Below are 20,909 nucleotides of genomic sequence, written 5' to 3' on the forward strand. Positions count from 1 at the left end.
AAATATAAACCAAAGTTCATGAAAGTGGTGACTGCAAAGAATATGATTTTTAGCTTTATTGAGGTGTAATTGGTATGTGTGTATATATGTGCACGTGCTTGACTTCCATGTATACATTAGAGAGTGATCACCAAACAACTTAGTATATGTATAACTTCAAAAAAAATACCAGTTTCTTCCTGTTTTTAAATTTTTATGGGTGAGGGTGTGGTAAAAAATGGTTTAGATCTATCCTTTCCATAGTTTTTTTGGTTGTTTAGGTTGCTTTGTTTTGTTTGTCTATAGAATTTCATATCACATCCAGTATTAGCAGCTCCTTTCCACAAAGCATCTTAGGAAGTGATCTTACCTCCTGGCACTTCACAGATGGCCCCAGGATCACAGCAGGAAGGGAAAGCGAAGACTTTGGGCTGGGTTGTCTTTGGGTCCCTTATGCAAGTCCCACTGCCTTTGTCTGAGTCCTCTAGTATATATATATACTATATATTGTGTATATATACTATATTTAGTGTGTTTACATATTATATATTTTACACATATAATCAAACTAGAGGGCCTCTGCTGATACACGGGGCTTAGACATAGTGTCCTCAGGGGGAAGTAAAAAGCGGCTCCAGCAACACAGCTCCTGTTCCAGCCTGTTCCAACCTGTTCCAGGAAGCTGCTTCCCGTTGCTTCCCTGCCTATATCCTTACACTTTTCATTATTTTTTTTACATACAATCTATTCTTTTGCTGTCGTTTGGATAGACTTTAAATAGACAGAAAGAGAAACATGTGTTCACTTTACCCCTTTTTAATGGAATTCCCACCAATGATTTTCTGAAGAAATGTTATTTTGATGAAAATGGGGAGAAAAATTTAACCTTTCATGAAAGAAAGACGAGAAATGATCAAATTTTAATATGAAAACCATTTAAAACCCATTTATTACTTATGTACAGGGATGCAATGTGTCTTATGTCATTATTACCTTCTTCATAGTTCCTATGATTTAAAACGATCAAGTGCTTAATTTCCCCAGACTAGAACACTCACCAGTAAGTATAAAGAATCTAGATATCCCTCTGGGAAAAGATTAACAAGTATAACTAATTATAATGAAAATATGAAATACTTAGCATTTCTAGCTATGTAACTGAGGGTCAGCTTTTCTAACTATGTAGCTGAGGGCTTAACTTGTCTTTGGAAATTTTGTTACATTTAAGTATTTGTGTCTTGTGGTCAGAGACACTTTGTGCCCTGGAGGGTCTGAGGAAATATGTAGAGGCCAGAGGACATGTTTGTGGAGTTGGCTCTCTCCCCCAGGGACTGGATTTGGATCTCCAGCTTGGCATCTTTCTGGCCCCAGTGTCAATTTTTCTTACAGCACAGAAGTGTACCATATGGAAGCAGCACTCAGGAGGCAGAGGCAGGCAGATTGCTGTGAGTTTGGGGCCAGCCACATCTACAAAGTGAGTCTAGGACAGCCAAGTCTACACAGAGAAACCCTGTCTCGAAAAACCAGAAAGAAAGAAAGAAAGAAAGAAAGAAAGAAAGAAAGAAAGAAAGGAAGGAAGGAAGCAACAGAATTCACACCACCACCACCAACAAAAAAAAATGCAGTTCCTTTTGCCGGGTGTGCTCTGAGCATGGGACACTTTGAGAGTTGGTCATTTGATTCACAGACCAAACCTTCCTGGTGAATTTAGTTTCCATGCTATGCACTCATGCAGATTTGAGGGTTCATGACACCCATGTTCCCAGAGGTCAAAAGACATGAAACTTAAATCATGCTCCAAACCTATGGTCTTTCAAAGTCTCTGCACTTCCTGGTATACAAACCATTTTCGTTGATGCGTTTTAAGATGTTTGTTTATCAGAAGAGTAAAATATGTAAGTCATACAAAAATGCATGCTACATGGCTCAAGGAAGTTCACAAGCCCTCTTGTCCCTTTTCCCAACAGGAGACCAGAGTATGTGCAACTCTCTGCCCAGCGTCCATGGAAGCCACAGCACATTGTGGCCAGTGTGACTTCAATGCCACCACACATATCTGCACTGTGACGAAAGGGCCTCTCAGTCCCACGGGGAAGGTATCAGAAGAAGGACTGTGCTCTACAGCAGAGGAAATAGTTTATTCCGGAGATGCAAACACACGGTCTTTCACAGGTAAGGGATGCCGCGCCCTTTGCCCATGCTGTAGGCCTAGTGAGGGGCTGCTGCTGCTGCTGCCGCTGCAGACTCCATTTCCCATGGACAGTCCCCTTCATGTCAATCAATGTCAATCAATTCCATCATACTTTCAGGCCCACTTGTTGAACAGCAATCAGTGATGTAATCCAGATGCATCCAAAGTCAGTTATTTAAAATGTTAAGTCACTCAGCAAGGATATGTACTATTTTAAATTAAATCGAAACAGAATAAATAAGAAATAAATAAGCTATGTGTGCCTTTCTGGTCTATTCCACTGAGTGACCATTTTCATTCTCAAAGCTACAAAGCAACTTCCAGTGAGAGCAGTGGGTGGCCGCTGCTCTGCTTGGAGGCAGGAAGCATGGGGAAGCCTGCCAGGGTTCGCATGAGACCTAAGAGTGTCATTCTGGGAAAGGGGACACTCCAGAGAGAGACTGTCCCCAGGACGGCCCATCACCCTTAGCACAATAGCCATCACAGCCACTGAGACACTGACTTCTAAGTACCCTGCTGCCCATCTGGATTAGTCTGAAGTAGGAATACTTAGCACTCAGCACTGGCTCAGTTGGATGAGAAGCTTTGCCGAGTTAGATGGTTTCTAAAACTGCTCTGCTCTTTACTACAGTTTTACTGTGTGAATGTTTACAGAATTGCTTGGGTTTGAGCAAAAAGACATCAGTGATACACACAGAGCTGGAGAGTCTGTTTAAGTTACACAACTCATTCCCACTCTGGTTAAATAAATACAAGAGTGCTATATTTGACACGAGCCTTCACCGTGGCTTACTTAACCACAGGCATTAAGCATGTCAAATCTCAGCAAAGGAGACTTCCAGGCGGGATGGCAGGTGAGACAGGAATGCCCACAGAGGAAGGGCGTGTACAGATCAGCGCGTACTCCCAGTGCGGTGGTAGCTAGCTCAACACTCTCTGCGTCCTCCCAAGGCATTCATCTAGTGTGATCATAGGAAGCGAGGGAACTGAGGGTCAGATCTGGAAGAGGAGCTTACTGTGGGAAGCAGACAGTCCTCACGTGAGGCCTTCAGAAGGATGAGATCTAGAAGCTTCCGTGTGGACAAGGACCCTCCTTCGGGGCACTTGGCACCTGCTTCAAGTGTCGCCGGCCCCTCTGTAGCCCTCCATCATCCTGCTCAAGTAGGAGGTCCAGGCTTCCTGGGTCAGCCATGAGCCCCTCTTGTCCCTGCGGCATCAAGCCTTTACTACAACTCACTTTCTTTGGACACTCATCCCATTTCCCCCCCAACAGCTTGAAAGGTCTCTATAAATAATAGGTTGGAATTTAGAACACTGCTCATAAACAACAACAACAAAAAAAAAATGCTTAATAAATGACATAAGTAAAGTACCGCTTTGAGAGGCTTCACGACAGAGCACAGTTTTCCCAACATTCCTGTCTCCAGCTGTCAGCTGAATATCCTGATTCTTAAATGACTGTGTTTCCATCCCAGAGACTGCCCTGCTTTTATCTGCCACCTGCAATCAAGTCAAGACTTTGAAGGGCTCTCAAAGCATCCTTCCAGGAGCCTTCTTCCGAAGTGAATAGATGTGCTACTACTGATGGGGCTTTATACGGGCTTTTAAAACCTCCACTCCAGATTGCTTCGCCTGCCAGAAAGTGCTAGCAATTGAACACAAGAAACAAAACTTTCCTATTTGGACTAGGGTAGAATCCAGCAACTTGCCTAGTCTTAACGAGCACTCTCCCACGGGCTGCTTCCCCCGTCCACTTCTCGTTTATTTGTTTTGAAACAGAGTTTCACTAGATTGCCAAGGCTGGCTTTGAACTTGCTGCATAGCCTGATCTGACTTTGAACTTATTTTCCTCCTGCTATACCCACAAACTTTACTTTTTATTGGAAATTGTTACGTACATACTGAAATGTCCATTTACCATTCATTTTATCTAGTTAGAGCTCCTCACCACAGACTACATAACCTGTCAGGAGACCGGTCTCTGTCCTTGCAGCCATTGACTGCCTGGACCCATTTCTCTCTCTCTCTCTCCCTCTCTCTCTCTCCTCTCTCTCTTCCCTCTCCTTCTCCCTCTCTCCTCTCGCCCTCTCCTCTCTCTCTCTCCTCTCCTCTCCTCTCTCTCCTCTCTCTCTCTCTCTCTCATCTCTCTCTCTCTCTCTCTCTCTCTCTCTCTCTCTCTCCTCTCTCTCTCTCTCTCTCTCTCTCTCCCCTCGCTCCTCTCTCTCCTCTCTCCTCTCTCGTGTGTGTGTGTGTGTGTGAGAGAGAGAGAGAGAGAGAGAGAGACAGAGAGACAGAGACAGAGACAGAGAGAGAGACAGAGAGAGACAGACAGACAGAGAGAGAGTTCTTTATATATTTTGGATAGTAGCCTTCTGTCAGATGTGGCGTTAGCTGGTAAAGAACTTTTATCATTCTGTGTGCTGCTGTTTTGTACTATTGACAGTGCCCTTTTATTTACAGAAGCTTTTCAGTTTCAGGCGGGCCCTCTATTAACTGTTGATCTGAGTGCTTTTGCTGTTGGTGTTCAGAAAGTTGTCTCCTGTGCCAATGCATTCAAGGCTATTCCGTGTTTTCTCTTCTGTCAAGCTCAAGTGTATGGAGTTTTATGTTGCAGTCTCTGATGCACGTGGACTTGAGTTTTTGCAGGGTGGTAAGCGTGGGCCTATTTTCGTTCTTCGCACCAACATCTGGTAAGACCCGCAGCATTTGTTGAAGATGCTGTCTTTTTTCCACGGTATATCTCTGGCTTCTTTATCAAAATCAGATGTTTATGTGTGCGTGGATTTATGTCTGGGTCTTCAGTTGGATTCCATTGACTAGCCTTTCCGTTTTTATGCCAATACAATGCAGTTTGTATTACTATAGCTCTGTAGTACAGCTTGAGATCAGGCACGGTGATGCCTCCAGAAGTTCTGTCACTGTACAGGATTGTTTTAGCCATCCTGGGTTTTTGTTTTCCCATGGGAAGTTGAAGATTGCTCTTTTAATGTCTATAAAGAATTGTGTTGGAATTTTGATGGGGATTGCACTGACTCTGTAGATTGCTTTTGGTAGGATGACCATTTTTTCCTATGTTAATCCTACCAATCCATGAACATGGGACATCTTTCCTTCTGATACCTTCTTTAATTTCTTTTTCAGAGACTTAAAGTTCTTATTATACAGGCCTTTCACTTGCTTGGTTAGAGTTACCCCTAAATATTTTATATTATTTGTGGATATTGTGAAGGGTATTTCCCTGATTTCCTCCTCAGCCATTTGTCATTTGTATATAGGAGAGTTAGTTTGTTGTTGTTGTTGTTGTTTTGTTTTCTTTTGTTTTTTAGTTAATTCTGTATCCAGACTCTTAGCTGAAGGAGTTTGTCAGCTATACGAGTTACCTAGTAAATTTGTGGGGTGCTTCTGTATATCATCTGCAAACAGCAATGCTTTGCTTGTTCCTTTCTAATGTGGATCCCTTGATCTCCGTTAGGTGTCTTAGTGCTCTAGCTAGGACTTCAGTACCATACTGAGTGGATATGAAAAAGAGGGCGGCATTGTCTAGTCACTGATTATAGTGGAAATCTTTGAATTTCTCTCCATTTAATTTGATCTTGGCTATTGGCTTGGTGTATATAACCTTTATTATGTTTAGTTATGGGCCTGTATCCCTGATCTCTCTAAGATTTTTATCATGAAGGGGTGTTGGATTTTGTCATAGACTTTTTCAACATCTAATGAGATGATCCTGTGGTTTTCTTCTTTCAGTTTGTTTATATGTTGAATTACATTGACAGACTTTTGTATGTTGAGCCATCCCTCCATCCCTGGGATGAAGCCTACATGATCATGGTAAATGATTTTTTATGTGGTTTTTGTGTTCAGTTTGCAAATAATTTATTGAATATTTTTTGCAACAATGTTCATGAGGGGAATTGGCCTGTAATTCTTTCTTTATTGAATCTTTTTGTGGTTTGGGTGTCAGGATGTCTGTGTCCTCATAGAGTGAATTTGACAATGTTGCTTCTATTTCAATCTTTTGGAACAATTTGGGGGGTATTGCTATTAAGTCTTCTCTGAAAGTCTGGTATAATTCTGCACTGAAACCATCTGATCCTTGGCTCTTTTTGGTTGGTAGATGTCTAATGACTACCTCTACTTCCTTAGGGGTTATAGGTGCAGAAAGAAAAGCAAAAGAACTCTAGCGCCCATGAAATGTGGCCCACCAGTTAACACAACCGCAATGGGTGGCTCAGAGAGGAATAACCCCGAGGACTATGTGTCCTGAGGACTTCATGTTGTTATGGCGCGTCACTCTGCTTGTCGCCTTTGTGGTCACCACGTCCCTCATAACATACGAGTTGTATGAGAACTCCCAGGGGACTTCCCACCCCTCACTGGGCAGCATCACTGGCCCTCACAGTAACAATGCTTCATCTCTCTCACACGTTGCTGCTGGAGCAGATTAATGATTCAACACCATCCTTGAAAAGAACCTGCAGATGTAGATGGTTAACTATGACCATTACACTTAGAAAGAACTTGGAAAAGTAGTTTGTTTTTTTTTTTTTTTTTTGCAAGGATAGGTTAGGATGTTCTTGCTAGTGGCTCTGAGGTAGAAAATCTTAAGGAAGACTAGGTTGTTTAGCAAAGTTAGATAAAGATGCTTTTGCTAGTTCTCTGGTGTAGAAAATCTTAGAGAACAATTTGAAGCTAAGAAAAGAACACTTTTAACAGTAAAGCCGGGGGCTTTTGAGGTTGGCAAGCAAAAATAATGGCCCAGAATAGCACTGGCTGGCATGACTCTTGCAGCCTGGGCTGGTGATTCTGACGATGATTAATTTTCTTGCACCTATTTTTGCCCTTAGCTTCCTGATTGAATAATAAAAATTATTATTGAGTAGATACACACCTTAAAGATTTAAAGTAGAAATGGCTGGCTGTTTTCTTTGTAAAAGTTTAGGCTTGTGGTTCTTTTAAGATTTTTATAAGATTACTTTTAAGGATAACTGATTTTTTTTTCCTTTGTAACCACAAATTGCAGCCTGCCAGTAATGAGAAAACTGGCTGAGAAATTACCTTGCTTCCTCACACTTTGTTAATCTATAGCAAGTTGCTGAGTTACAAATGTATATGGGTTCTTGAGAATAATTTGTTTTTCATATTTGTTTCTCATCCGTAATACATAAAACATTTGATCATGTGAGGGTATTGGGGAACATTTTTTTTATGTATACTCATTATAAGCATTCACTTAAAGAAAAATAGAGTGTAACCACATTGTGATTTTTGTACTGCTTGAAAGTTCTTGCTGAGCTGTATAAACTGTAGGAGAAAAAATAATGTTGTTGGAACTCACTCTTTGGAGTTTGTTCCATCCACCAAATGTGTGTGTGTGTGTGTGTGTGTGTGTGTGTGTGTGTGTGTGTGTGTGTGTAATGTAGATGGAGAGGTTTGAATCTTTTTCCATCCACAAAGATGTATATATGTATATCTGTAAGGCTGTGCTTGAACTCTCTCTTTGGAGTTTGTTCTGTCCATCAATTATATATTTGTATAGATGTGTACAGTAGCTGAAGGGGTTGGAATCTTTTTCCATCCACAAAGAAGAAGTTCGTTGGAACCTATCTGTTGGAGTCTGTCTTACTTCATCATCGTGTGTGTGTGTGTGTGTGTGTGTGTGTGTGTGTGTGTGTGTGTGGTCTTTTTCTCTCCTTCTGTTTTTCCTTTCTAGGTGCTTGCCACCACGAGTGGAAGCCCCCGCCAAGAGCCATCATCTCTATCCCCCATTTGACATGATAGGTGTAAGGCCCTACCAGGAAATTACCAGAGCTGTCCTGCCACCAGCAACCTAATCCTGGCCCCTCAGCTGGCCACTGTCGGTAACAATCAGTTCCAGCCTGGAAAGTTACCCTCAGAGAAAGTCAGCCAGCCAGCCAGCCATCTATGCCCTGACTCAGTTTGCCCCCTGGAATGTCGAAGCTGGTCTTCAATAATTTAAATTGTTTATATGATCTTGATTTAACTTTTTAAAAAAGTGGTATCTATCTAGAATATTGTTCATTTCTTTCAGACTTTCCAATTTTATAGAGTGCAGGTGTTTAAAGTATAACCTAATGATTCTTTGGACTTCCTCCATGTCTATTTTAATATCTTCCCTTTTGTTTCTGATTTTGCTAGTTTGGATACTCTCTCTCTGCCTTTTAGTTACTTAGAATAAGGGTTTATCTATCTTGTTGATTTTTCTAAAAGAAACCAACTTTTTGTTTCATTAGTTCTTTGAAATGTTCTCTTTGTTTCTAATTTATTGATTTCAGCCCTGAGCTTGATTATTTCCTGCTTTCTACTCCCTCTTGGGTATGTTTGCTGCTGCTGCTGCTGCTTCTTCTTCTTCTCTTCCTCCTCCTCCTCCTCCTCTTCCTCCTCCTTCTTCCTCATCTTCTTCTAGAGCTTTCAGATGTGTTGTTAAGCCTCTAGTATGAATTCTCACTAATTTCTTTATGAAGGCACTTAGTGCTATGAACTTTTCTCTTGGCATCACTTTCCTTGTGTCCCATAAGTTTGGGTATGTTGTGCATTCATTTTCATTGAATTCAAGGCAGTCTATAATTTCTTTATTTCTTCCTTGACTCAGTGGCCATTCATAGAGATTGTTAGGTTTCTGTGATTTTGTAGACTTTCTGGTGTTTCTGTTGTTGTTGAAGTCAGCTTTAAACCATGGTGGTCCGACAGGATACTGGGAGTTATTTCAGTTTTCTTTATATCTGTTGAGACTTGCTTTGTGGCCAAGTATGTGGTCAATTTTTCAGAATGTTCCATGAGATGCTAAGAAGAAGGTATGTATTTTAATGTATTTGGGTAAAATATTCTATAAAAATCTGTTACAGTCATTTGATTCAGAACATCTTTTATCTCCATCATTTCTCTGTATAGCTTTTGTCTGGATGACCTGTCCATTGATGACAGTGGAATGTGGAAGTCTCCTACTATTAAAGTGTGAGGTTCAATGTGTGACTTGAGTTTTGGTAATTTTATTTTTTACAAATATGTATGCCCTTGTATTTAGGGTGTTGACATCAAGAATTTAATTATCATCTGGAATTTTTCTTTGATGAGTATGAAATGTCTTTCTCCATCTCTTTTGGTTAAATTTTGTCTGAAATCTATTTTGGTAGATATTAGAATAGCTACACCAACGTGCTTCTTGAATCCTTTTGCCTGAAAAATCTTTTTCCAACCCCTTAATCTGAGGTAATATCTATCTTTGATGTTCAGGTGTGTTTCTTGTATGCAGAAAAAGGATGGATCCTGTTTTCTTATCCACTCTGTTAGCCTGAATCTTTTTATTGGGTAATTGAGTCCATTGATATTGAGAGATATTTATGACCAATGGTTGTTAATTCTTAATTTTATTTTGTAGTAGTAGTAGTAGTTGGTGGTGGTGGTGGTTGGTGTGTGTGTGTGTGTGTGTGTGTGTGTGTGTGTGTGTGTGTGTGTGTGTGTTTCCCCTATTAGGTTTTGCTGGTGTGAGATTATTTACTGCCTGTGTTTTCATGGGTATAGTTAGCTTCCTTGGATTGGAGGTTTTTTCCTAATACTTTCTATAGGACTGGAGTTATGAGTAGATATTGTTTAAATATGACTTGGTCATGAAATATTTTATTTTCTCTATCTATGGTGATTGAAAGTTTTGCTGGGCATAGTGATCTTGGCTGGAATCCATTGTCTTTGAGAGTCTGAAAGACATCTATCTGTCCAGGCATTTCAGCCTTTTACGGTCTTTGTGGAGAAGTCAGGTGTAATTCTATTTAGGTCTGCCTTTATATGTTACTTGGACATTTTCCCTTGCAGCTTTAATATTTTGTATTTGTTCTGTGTATTTAGTGTTTGATAATTATATAATTTCTTTTCTTGTCCATCCCATTTGGTGTTCCGTAAGCTTCTAGTACCTTATAGGCATGTCCCTCTTTCGGTTAGGAAATTTTTCTTCTTTGGTTTTGTTATATGTTTTCTGAGTTCTTGAGCTGAATTTTTCTTCTTCTATTCCTATTATTCTTAGGTATTGTCTTTTCATAGTGTCCTAGATTTTCTGGATATTTTGTGGTAGGAATTTTTTTGACATTTTCTTTGACCAATAATCTATTTCTTCTTCTGTATTTTTAACCCCTGAAATACTTTCTTCCATGTTTTGTATTCTGTTTGTGATGCTTATATCTGTGGTTCCTGTTTTTTTACCTAGATTTTCCATTTCCAGAATTACCTCAGCTTTTGTTTCTTTATTGCTTCAATATCCATTTTCAGGGCTTGGACAGTTTCTTCACCTGTTTTTTTTTTCTTAGGTTTCTTAGCATTCCTTAAGGGATTTATTGATTTTATCCAACTTTTGTTTGTCTTTTCCTTGATTTTTCGAAGGGATTTTTTTCCCCATTTCTTCTTTAAGGACTTCTATCATTTTCATGAAGTTGGTTGTAATGTCATTTTCTTGTGCTTCTTATACACTGAAATTAAGGTCCTGCTGTCATAGAGTTGCTGGGCTGTGGCGGTGCCATACTGACCCACCTGTTGTTGACTGTGTTCTTACACTGGCATCAGACATCTGGGGTTGGGAGGATTAGAGGTCTAGGTGCTGATGTCAGAGATAGTCTTTGTTGGGTGAGCATTTTATTCCTTGGTTTCTGTTTCCTCTTCTGTCTTCTGGTCTTTGCAGCTTGGAATTCAGGTGGACTGCTTGACCTGATCCATAAGGGAATCTCTGACCAGGTTGGGGATTTGATTTCTGGCAACCTTCTTGGCCTGTGGTGCAGCAGAGGGAGTCTGTCCTTCTGACTCTTGTGTCCTGCACCTGAAACTGAGTTTAGGGGCCCAGCCACAGGCTGGAGTGGGAGGGAGGAGGCAGCAGAAGGTGTCTAGGGAAAGGGACACTTCAGCTGGCAGGTGAGTCACTCACCTGTTCTTCAGACTCTCATCTTACATTTGAGATCTGCTCCCTCACTGGCTGAGTGTTCTGTGACCTGCCTATCTCTGTCCTGCCCCCCCCCCCCCCCCCCCCCCCCCCCCCCCCCCCGCAGCCTATCTCTGTCCTGCCCCCACCCCCCCACCCCCCGCAGTGCTGGGATTGCAGCACTGCTGCGCATAGCTTTTACAATATGCTCCACAGCAACAACACTTCAGTCTGAGCCCTCACTCCAGCCTCTCATGTGTTTCATTACCTGTATTTCTCTCTTCCGAGACATTTCTCTCTTCCTTGCTGTGATACTACCATCTCCACACCTAGGAAACACTTAATTTTGTTCATGATTATAAAACAAAGAGGTCAAGATTTTACTTATACACAAAGGAGTAAAAGCATTAAGTATTTATTTTCTGTGTTTAGAGATATTGATTTTGAGGGATTACAGAGATGACTCAAAGATTAAGAGTCTGTACTGCCCCTGTGGAAGGCCAGAATTCAGTTCCCAGCGCCCATAAGGGATGCTCTCAGCCCACAACTGCCTGTAACTCCATGTCCAAAGGATCCAGGATCATCTTCTGACATCTGCAGGCACCAGCACATGTGCATGCATGCACACGCACACACGTGTACACACACACACACACACACACACACACACACACACACGGCGGGGGGAAGGAATAAAAAGTGAATGATGGTTCAAAAAAGTAAGCCCTCGGGGTCTGATTATTTTGTCTCTGTAGACTCAGAACTTGAGCCCAGTACCGTGTATGAATACAGGGTTTCCGCGTGGACCAGCTGCGGGCGAGGATTCAGCCAGTCTGTTAGAGTCAGCACAAGAGAAGATGTGCCTCAAGGGGTCAGGGCCCCTCGGTGGGCCAGAACAAGGAACCATGAAGATGTTATTTTCTTAAACTGGAAGGAGCCCAGGAAGCCAAATGGTATGAGGCTACTTCAAAGACAGAATTGCCAGTTTTGTAAATCCCTACAGCCTGGGAAGGAGTGCACTATGTATTGGCATGGAACGCCTCGGTGGGAAACGTTTGCGATAGAAGGAAACCCCCTCATGTCAGCTCATTGCTCATCTGTTTAAGCCAAAATAAATAACAAAACTCCCAAGTCATCACATACACCAGGGCTGCTTTCAAATAAGCAGAATGTAGTTGAGGCCAAAATTGTCCTATTCCTGAAAGTAAATCGTTTCAATTGTGAGCAGAGGTGAACTTAAATAACTCCCTCCTGAACTCATCTTCCCTCTGGTAACTGTAACTGAGAACTGCTTGAACAACAGCAGCAAAAGCATTGTGTTTTAAAATGCTGCAGTATCCCATTTCTTTAAAACTGCTGTGGCGAGGCTGGTGAGATAGGTCAGTAGTTAGAAGGCAGGCTCTGTCATGCCTGATTATCTGAGTTTGATCTCTGGGACCTACAAGGTAGAAGGAGAGAAATGGCCCCCTAAAGTTGTCCTCTGAATCCCACACACATGCGTGTACAGCGCACATGCGCATATGCATGTATTTAAATAAACGCAATTGGGGAAGTTCTGTGACACACATGCTGCTTGCAAATAGTTAAAGTGGCACAACACACAACAGAATTTTTTCCCCTTCCAGGTCCTATTATTCAGTATATTCTTCTCCGAGACGGAAGGGAGTGCTTTCGGGGAACAGCACTAAGTTTCACCGACACGCGGGGGATTCAGCCACTCCAGGACTATTCATACCAGCTGAAAGCTTGCACAGCTGCTGGGTGTGCCATCAGTGCCCAGGTGAGAACTCGCCTAACTGTGGGAAGAAGGGTTCAGGGTGAGGCTTGTTAACATCCTGGGTATGATTTTTCCAAGGCCAAAAAAACAAGTCTTCCTCAAAGTAGCATTGAGGAAAGTGTTTCTCGGTCACTGGTGTTGATGCTTACTTCCCAAAGGGGAGCGTCTCACAGAGACTTGATTTTACAGCAGTATTTTATTAAGAACAGGCAACTCTTAAGCCAGTACCAATGGCTTTCTCACACCCTCTCTCATTCATTACTTCTGGGTACTTACTGTGGTTTGCTGTGATGTTCCCCCAGCCAGTCTCATGAAGAGGGTTGGTGTCAGTGCAAGAAAACAGTTAATGCTCAGTAAACGTTAAAATTAGTGCCACGTCTTTATATACTCGGCACATGGAGTGCATCTGGCACTGGAAGACGTTTGGGGGGAAAGCCCATCCCAGTTTTTGAAAGGAACCAAGAGGTAGCATTGAGCAGGGCTGGCATCTGTGAGGTGCTTAGGCATTGTGGCCCCACGCTGGCACAGGAATAAGTCCCCTCCTTTCTCAGGCAAAAGAGTGCATCGTCACACGCACAGTACCAGAGGAACCTTCTGAGCCCTCCTCTCATGTTCTGGTACTGTTACACAAACCCAAGGGCCTCTCCACTTTCCAACAGTGTGCCATGTCCAGCGTGCAGCCGCCGGGCCTTACACTTCTCAGATTCCAGAACATTGAAGCAAAAATAAAAAACTGTTTAGGTGCTTCTTGGTCACAGGTACTCTGTCATAGTGGCAGAAAGTGGAATAGCACAGTAGTATCACACAAAGCCATAAAATGTCAAAGGTTATTCATCAGTTGATAACTTCCTCCCAAATATTATGTCAGCAAAATTTTCCCACACTTAAATAACAAACAAACAAAACCAGAAGTGAGTGAGCCTGCCGTGCAAATAAGTGACCTCACCTCTTCATTAGCAGCCTAGCTAAGGGATAGTGAAGGCCGATTCAGGCACCTGGTGAAAGGCCAGGCACACGGTTAAGTTGACAATGCTTGTACAATGCCATGGGTTATGTCCCCAGCACTGCATGACCCAGGTGTGTGCTGCAATCTTGGCATTCTGAGGTACAGCAGGAGAATAAAGAGTTCAAGGTTATTTCCAGGTACAGTAAACTTGAGGCCAGCTACAAAATACCATCTCAAAAACAAACAAAAAAACAAAAACAAAAACCAACAATACAATGGCCAAGTTACAACAGAATGCAGGTGAAGCAATATACAGAACTTGATGTCAGCCCTGGGTATGCAATGCTGGTGTGTCCAACCAGCAGCTCACATCCATAAACACCCCTGGGGTTGCTTTGATTTGATTCTGTGGTTCTGAGGCATAAACTTGGTAGAGGACAGTGCTGTGCCACAATGTGAAAAGGTTGGACACCCAGAGAAGAAGGGAAAGCGTTCTGTGTATTTTTTAAGGTGTGTGGCTTCAGCTACTTGTAGGTGGTGTTGCTAAGGTCGGTCCAACCCAGAAGCAAAATGTTAAAACAATAGGATTATCCTCAAACTTCTCAGAACTATTTCAAGGGAAAGGGCAGGTAGCAGGGTGGTAGAAGCAGCTGTCTTTTGTCATTTTGAATGGAAATAAGACTAGCTGGATGTTAGCGCAGGAGACGATCTTGCCAGGAAGACCTATGTAAGAAGTTAAAGCAGTAGGCTTAGGTGATCGCCAAAGGCATGGGAGAGAAACAAAAGCAGAATGCCTGGCGATGAGGGAGGGAGGTGGCTTCAGAATGGGGAGGAAAGAGAACCCCTCAAGGGAGGAGGCCGATGGGCAGCAAAGAGTTAAATAGGAAAATTAACCAAGTGCTGCTTCACAGTAGCCTCCTTTCTGGGAAGCAGCCTTGGAGACACCCTGGCAACCAGAATGGCTGAATGCTCTTCAAACCTAAGAAGAGAGAGAGAGGGATCTGCATGCACTTGCAGGACCCACGCAACACACCGAGTCCTCCTCAGCATCTACACACTGGGGCAGTTCTGTTCAGCAGAGCTCGCCGCCCCCCAGCCCCCACCCTCCCATCCCCCACCCCCTATCCCCCTCCCTCCTCCATCCCCCACAGCATGATAACCAAGATGGCCACCATGGCAGACTGAAGCAGGTAGCTTCAGTCAAAAGTTATGGTCTCAGTGCTCCTTGTACAATTCTTTATTCTGTGTGTGGCTGAGCCTGGGCCTACCAGATGCCAGAACAATCGGTTAAACCGGGAATTGGGTTTGTCCTGTGGGAAAAGCATGTCCCCAACAGCACATTTTTTTATCCAAAACCACATTTTGACACCATTGACTCAGTAACTGGCTGGTTTTTCTTTTCACTTGGTCCTTTTTCTAGAACATTGGCACAGATAGTCTGCAGCCATCTCGGGAGGAATACAGGGAAGTCTGCCCACTGTGCTGCCTAAAGCACGCCCTGTGCAAGCAAGTTCAGACATGGCTCTTGCTCCATATTTACTGATGCTTAACTTTACAAAATCAGGCTGTTAAAATGCAAAGACACTGATGGGCCATATGGAAGAGAGTTCTCCAGGAGGACAGCCTGCCGGGCGGGGTGCACTTGTCTAAACCGAGGGCCGCACTCTGCCTTCAAAATCGTTGTCGGACCTGTTGTGATGAATAGTAGTTGGATTACTTATATAATGTATTCAAGGTCAGATTTCATTGTTTAAATAGGATGAGAGGCAAAGGATGAACCGGGGAACTGCTTCTCCCTGCCTTTGCTAATGATATGCCACGCTAGACAGCAAGGCTCTAAAACAAAAGCGACACCTTCATTGATCAGGATTCCTCGTGGACGATGACAATAAATTGCTGCTTAATTTCCATTGCTCGCAGGTAGTCGCTGGTACCACCCGAGGAATCCCAGATAGTGTCTCGCCACCAGACATCACAGCCCAGAGCTCGGAGACACTGCTCCTCAGCTGGAGTGTCCCTGAGAAAACGAAAGATGTCATTAAAGAGTACCAGCTCTGGCTGGATGGGAGAGGACTCATCTATGCTGACACGAGTGACAGGAGGCAGCATACGGTCACAGGTGACAAAACGGGAAATCTACTGGAGGAGGCTGTCATTGCAGTGGGATTGGGGGCAGCCTCCCAAGGGTGTGTGTTTGATGTATGAGGTCACTTCGAAAGGACATGTTCTCTTGACATATGGTCAGGTCCCACTTATCCATGCTAATCGAGGAGCCCACACTGGCAGCGATAAGCCACAGCAGCAGAGAACTTCAGAAATAATTTATATTTGGCTTTGATACTCAGTGTGTGGAGAGGGGGCTTGTGTCCATGTACCATTTTTTTTAAACAAACAGTACAAGGCATTTTCATTCCCCAAGGATGTAGTGACAGATAATGGGGCTAGGACAGCCAAGAGTGGGTTGGGAGGTAGAAGAAACCCACGTAGAGGCGGACAAGAGAAAGTGGCTGTCTAGTGCTCCCTCACTGACAGCTGCCTGCTTGGAACTTCTTGTCGTTATTATTTCCGTTAATTAATAGTGATTGTATTATTTCGATTATGTATAACATTGTCATCCTTATTACAGTAGTGCAGAATGTTAGCTCAACCCTCAGAGTGATCATAATAATAATTAACATGTGTAGCCTGAATATTTCATTTGAAGAGAAAAATGTGTTTTCTTATCACCTTGTTCTTAATCATGGGGTCCACACTACCTAGTAATTTAATACTTGGGTTTTGTCTTTTTTCTTTTGCCTCCCTCACTAGCAAATGCAGGCTGCAGGGGAGCAGGGACCTGGCCTGCTACTACCTAAACTCACCCTTAGCCAGTAGGAGCGAGAGGTAGAAAAGCTAAGAGAACCCAAACACTGTCTAAACACTGCTAGGCACGAATTCAATTCTCATCTCAAACCTAAGAGGGCACAGATGAGTCTTAGCTGTTTTGTTAGAAAGGAAATGCTTTTGGAGGCAAAGTCCTTAGTTCGTTCCTGGGATTCACTGAGTCATTACAAATGCACCTGGAAGTTTAGCTCTGGAGAACAGGATTTTACAAACTGTCATATTTCTCCACTTCTCTCTAAGACTTCCCAAAGCAGTGACCCCCTTCCACTGGGCCCTGTGCCTTCAAAGAGGATTAGTCAGACAGATAACACAACTTACAGAAAAGCACAGAAATGTCTAGAAAGTTATGCCTGCTTTTCGAGGAGTCAACATGTATGCTGTACAGGTGGAAATGTAACTCCACCGAATTTTGTTTGTCACTTCCATGCTTTTCTGCCATCTAAGCAAGCATTGGTTCATAGGATCCCCCTGAGTCCTAGGAAGACACTTAGTAGGTGTTTGCACACCTGCACATCTTACCCCACATCTGGAGATCATGAGCTGACCTTGAGATAGCATGGACAGGGGTCACTTCTGGCAGGTCAGAGGTCAAATTGGTTTCTTAGATCTTATTTCACTCAAAGTGAAATAGGAATAAGTAACAGTTTCATGTATTGTTTTGTGGAATGCACCTCACCTTTAGTTCTGTCTTTAAAGTCTTTAAGAAGAGTTGCCCTCTGACTCATTTGCTTCTTACCACATTCCTGTAATGAGAGAACTTTATAGCGCCCATGCTTAAAAGATGAAGAAAATTCCCCAGAGTGTACGCAGCATTTATTAGCTCCATCTGTAAGAGAATCAGAATGGCACACACGTGTTTGTGCATGAGCGCATATGCACATACATATGCATACACATATACATGCCTACTGCTGCCCAATGGCTGTTGTCTTGATAATACATAAAACTTTTCAGAATAAGGTTGAGAGGGCTGGAAAGAAGATTCGAGAGGGTAACATGAATGCCTGCTGTGCAAATGTTTATGTTAAAAAGAAAACACCCAGCTGCTGAGGTGGCACACATCTGTAATCCTAAGACGGTTGGAGGTGGGCAGTGCAGACAGGAGGATTCCTGGAGCTCACTGACCAGCCAAGGTAGCCAAAATTAGTCAGCACCAGGATCAATGGACAACAATCAAGGAAGAAACTTGATGTTGACCTCTGACCTCCACAAACACCGCAGGCACTGGCAAACTACACACACACACACACACACACACACACACACACACACACACACACACACGCACACACACACTTCTCATGGAGAACAATTAACACACCAGTTAATTAGCTTTGTGGCCTCTGAGATGGTCTTGTTTCAGGAAAGGCTGAGGAGCAAGAGGATGATGTCGGTCCACTGGCACAGGGCCCAGGGCTGCTGCTGTAGACGACAGGGGTTGGGGCCTAAAACCATGTACCAGTTTATGCTGGTTTCCCGATAAACGGGGAGACAAAGCTGAAGAATTGCAGCCCAATCGCATCTCTCTTCTTCAGTTGTCTGGCTGTGAACTTGTGCCAGCTGTACTGGTTCACACCAGAGATCGGCTCTGAGATGTCAGCAAACCAAATTCAATTATAATGTACAAACCCACAGGATGTGTGGCCTCTTTAGTTACAAAATAACTGCAAAGGTCTGTCTTTAAATCCCGTGCTCTGCTGACTCCTCCTTCTGTTGTCATTCTTAATCACTATTTTTATATCAAAGAGGAATTTATACACACACATTGGCACCAGAGGGCCTTGAATTAGAATCAATATTTTAAAGTTTTCCTATGTAAGTTAAACTTTTACAAAAGTCATAAAGTGAAAATAATTCTTTAGAGGTCACTTTTAATATTTCTTTTATTAGTTGTTGAGATTTTCCTACATGGGTGCTGTATTTACATCATCTATCCCTCACTCTTTGCCCCCTCTAACTCCTCCTGTGTCCCCCAAATGCCTCCAATACATTTCTTTAATTATTATTGTTACACATATGTGTGTATGTACATATGTGTGTATTAATACAACCTACTGAATTCCTTGACTGTTGGTCAGATATGCATGTGTTTGGGGCTGACCACTTAGGGAGGGTCCTCCCTAGGGAAAATGATTCAGTCTCTCACTAGCCATTAATCACCTGCAGCTCTTCATCTAGGGGTGGAGCCTTGTGCAATTTCCCCACCCTAGTGAGAATTCAGTGAGTGGTCAGCTGGCGGTTTCATTGTGCAGGTCTTGCTTAGCTGACCATATTGTTGGGGTTGGTATGGTGCAGACTCTCTCACCCTATTTCACAGCAGACACTGGTCATCTGGCTCTCACAATCTTTCTGTCCCCTTTTGCAACATTCCTTAGCACTGGGTGTAAGGCTTATGTTGTAGATGTAGCCAGTGGGGTTGCACAGCCACAGTCAGGTGTTGTCTGCATTTTGGCCAGTTACGACTTGCTGTGATAGTCTCTCCAGAGACATTTGGTCCATCCATCCATCTTAGATTTCACTTGGGCAATAGAGCCCTAAGAGAGGGAGTTCAACACTTGCTACATGCAGTTGCTGTGGAGCAGGAATGCTAGGTAGGAACAGTTATAAACCCAGCATCTCTGCAGTGTGGTATGCATTCTCTGCCAGGGAATGCCAGGTCCAGGGGCAGCTGACTGACCAACGCAGGCAGAGTGCTTATGACGTAATGGTGTTATACTAAATTATTGGAATGAAGAAAAATAATGGAATTTGCTTCCCCGAGTGCCTCGGGTATTTGTTGAAAGGCTACCTGAGATGCCTGAAGTAAACTTTCAGGTTTGTCTTCATTTCCAAACCCTGATAATTTTTAAGCAGGAAGGCCCCAAGGAAATTGTAGTACTAGCTTTCCTGGAGCCTTAAGTATCCTGGTCCTAGGGATGGCAAGAGGGACCGCCAGCACCTTGCCACAGCCTTGTTGTCTCCGTGCTTACTTTTAATTACCTCAAAGCCCCGGAAACATGATCCCGTAAATGCTTTGTGGGAATAGTGGCAAAGGCCCTCATCACATGAAACCCATAAATTGCTTATAATCCTCTCAAGATTTTTTTTTAAAGCATTAAGTAATTGAAGACAGGAAGTCCTCAGTTAATTATTTAGAGGTTTTATCAATGCTTTAAGTAAACTGAAGCATTGTCTGCTATCTCCCCACACCAAGCCCCATGGGACCCATGAGATAGCAACTCCCTTCAGCTCATATTCACTAATGCAAACAGTGTGTGGTACCTTGTCAATAGAGACCTTCCCAGATCATGTGTGACTAAACGCATCCACTGTTCCATCCTCCACACAGCATTTGGATGGCAGTGGTGGCATTTATGGCCGGCCTGTGTCTTAGGAATAAAGTAGAGGGCAGAGGATTACCTCATGGCTGAGACCGCTGAGAAGAGCGAAAGTATGAGCTGCACCTTCAGCAGTAGGTCTGATAAAAGTCCGAGTTCTCTGAAGTCTGGGGAAACTGTTGCCAAATGAATTACTAATGCGCTACTCATTACCAGAAGGGACATCCAGCCATTAACTAGTGAACAGGAGTCAATCTGCCTCCTCTCATTTGTTACCAAGTTACTGAAAGCCTTTTGAGCTAGATAACGGAAACCCTAACAATTCTGTTTACATTGACTGTAAACAGGATGCTGAAGCAGACACTGTACGTATCACTTTTGAAAAAGAGAAAATGTAGTTTGAGCACCATATGATGAAGTGTGGAGAATCTCTGTGAAGGGTTTAGATGCCTGCACCGTGCGGTGAGCGGTGACAGGTGACAACCCATCTTTACCATTTGCAACATTTTACTGGGCTGGGAGATGGCTCAATGGGTAAAGTCCTTGCCTCACAAGTATAGGGAGCCAAGTTTGAATCCCCTGAATGCATATAAACCTGGGCGTGGTAGCCGGCTTCTGCACTTCCTCCAGCAAGATGGGGCGTGGGGACAGGAGAATGCATGGAAACTCAGGGCCAACTAGACTGCTGGTGAAAAGCAGGGAACAGCAAGAGGCCCTGTCTCAAATAAGGTAAAAGGTGAGGACTGACACCGGAGGTTGTCCTTTGACTTCCAGCCATGTGCTGTGGACACACACGCACACACACACACACACACCTACATACAGGGCAACAGGGAGGAGGAGGAGAAATCAAATAAATAACATTTTGTTTGTTTATGCCCCAACTAGCAGGTAAT

The 20,909-nt window shown here is 43.2% G+C and overlaps 1 protein-coding gene across 1 annotated transcript in view; it reads left to right on the forward strand.

Moving 5' to 3' along the window:
* The window catches only part of Ush2a (usherin), a 696,795-nt gene that overhangs the window by 544,248 nt on the left and 131,638 nt on the right, over window positions 1-20,909 (forward strand). The window contains exons 51-54 of the mRNA XM_051148119.1: window positions 1,947-2,151; window positions 11,846-12,043; window positions 12,716-12,870; window positions 15,734-15,932. Of these exons, the coding sequence (XP_051004076.1) occupies window positions 1,947-2,151; window positions 11,846-12,043; window positions 12,716-12,870; window positions 15,734-15,932 (757 nt within the window). The remainder of the gene's footprint in view (window positions 1-1,946; window positions 2,152-11,845; window positions 12,044-12,715; window positions 12,871-15,733; window positions 15,933-20,909) is intronic.

The sequence above is a fragment of the Acomys russatus genome, chromosome 6 (assembly GCF_903995435.1).
Source record: "Acomys russatus chromosome 6, mAcoRus1.1, whole genome shotgun sequence".
Classification (NCBI taxonomy): domain Eukaryota; kingdom Metazoa; phylum Chordata; class Mammalia; order Rodentia; family Muridae; genus Acomys; species Acomys russatus.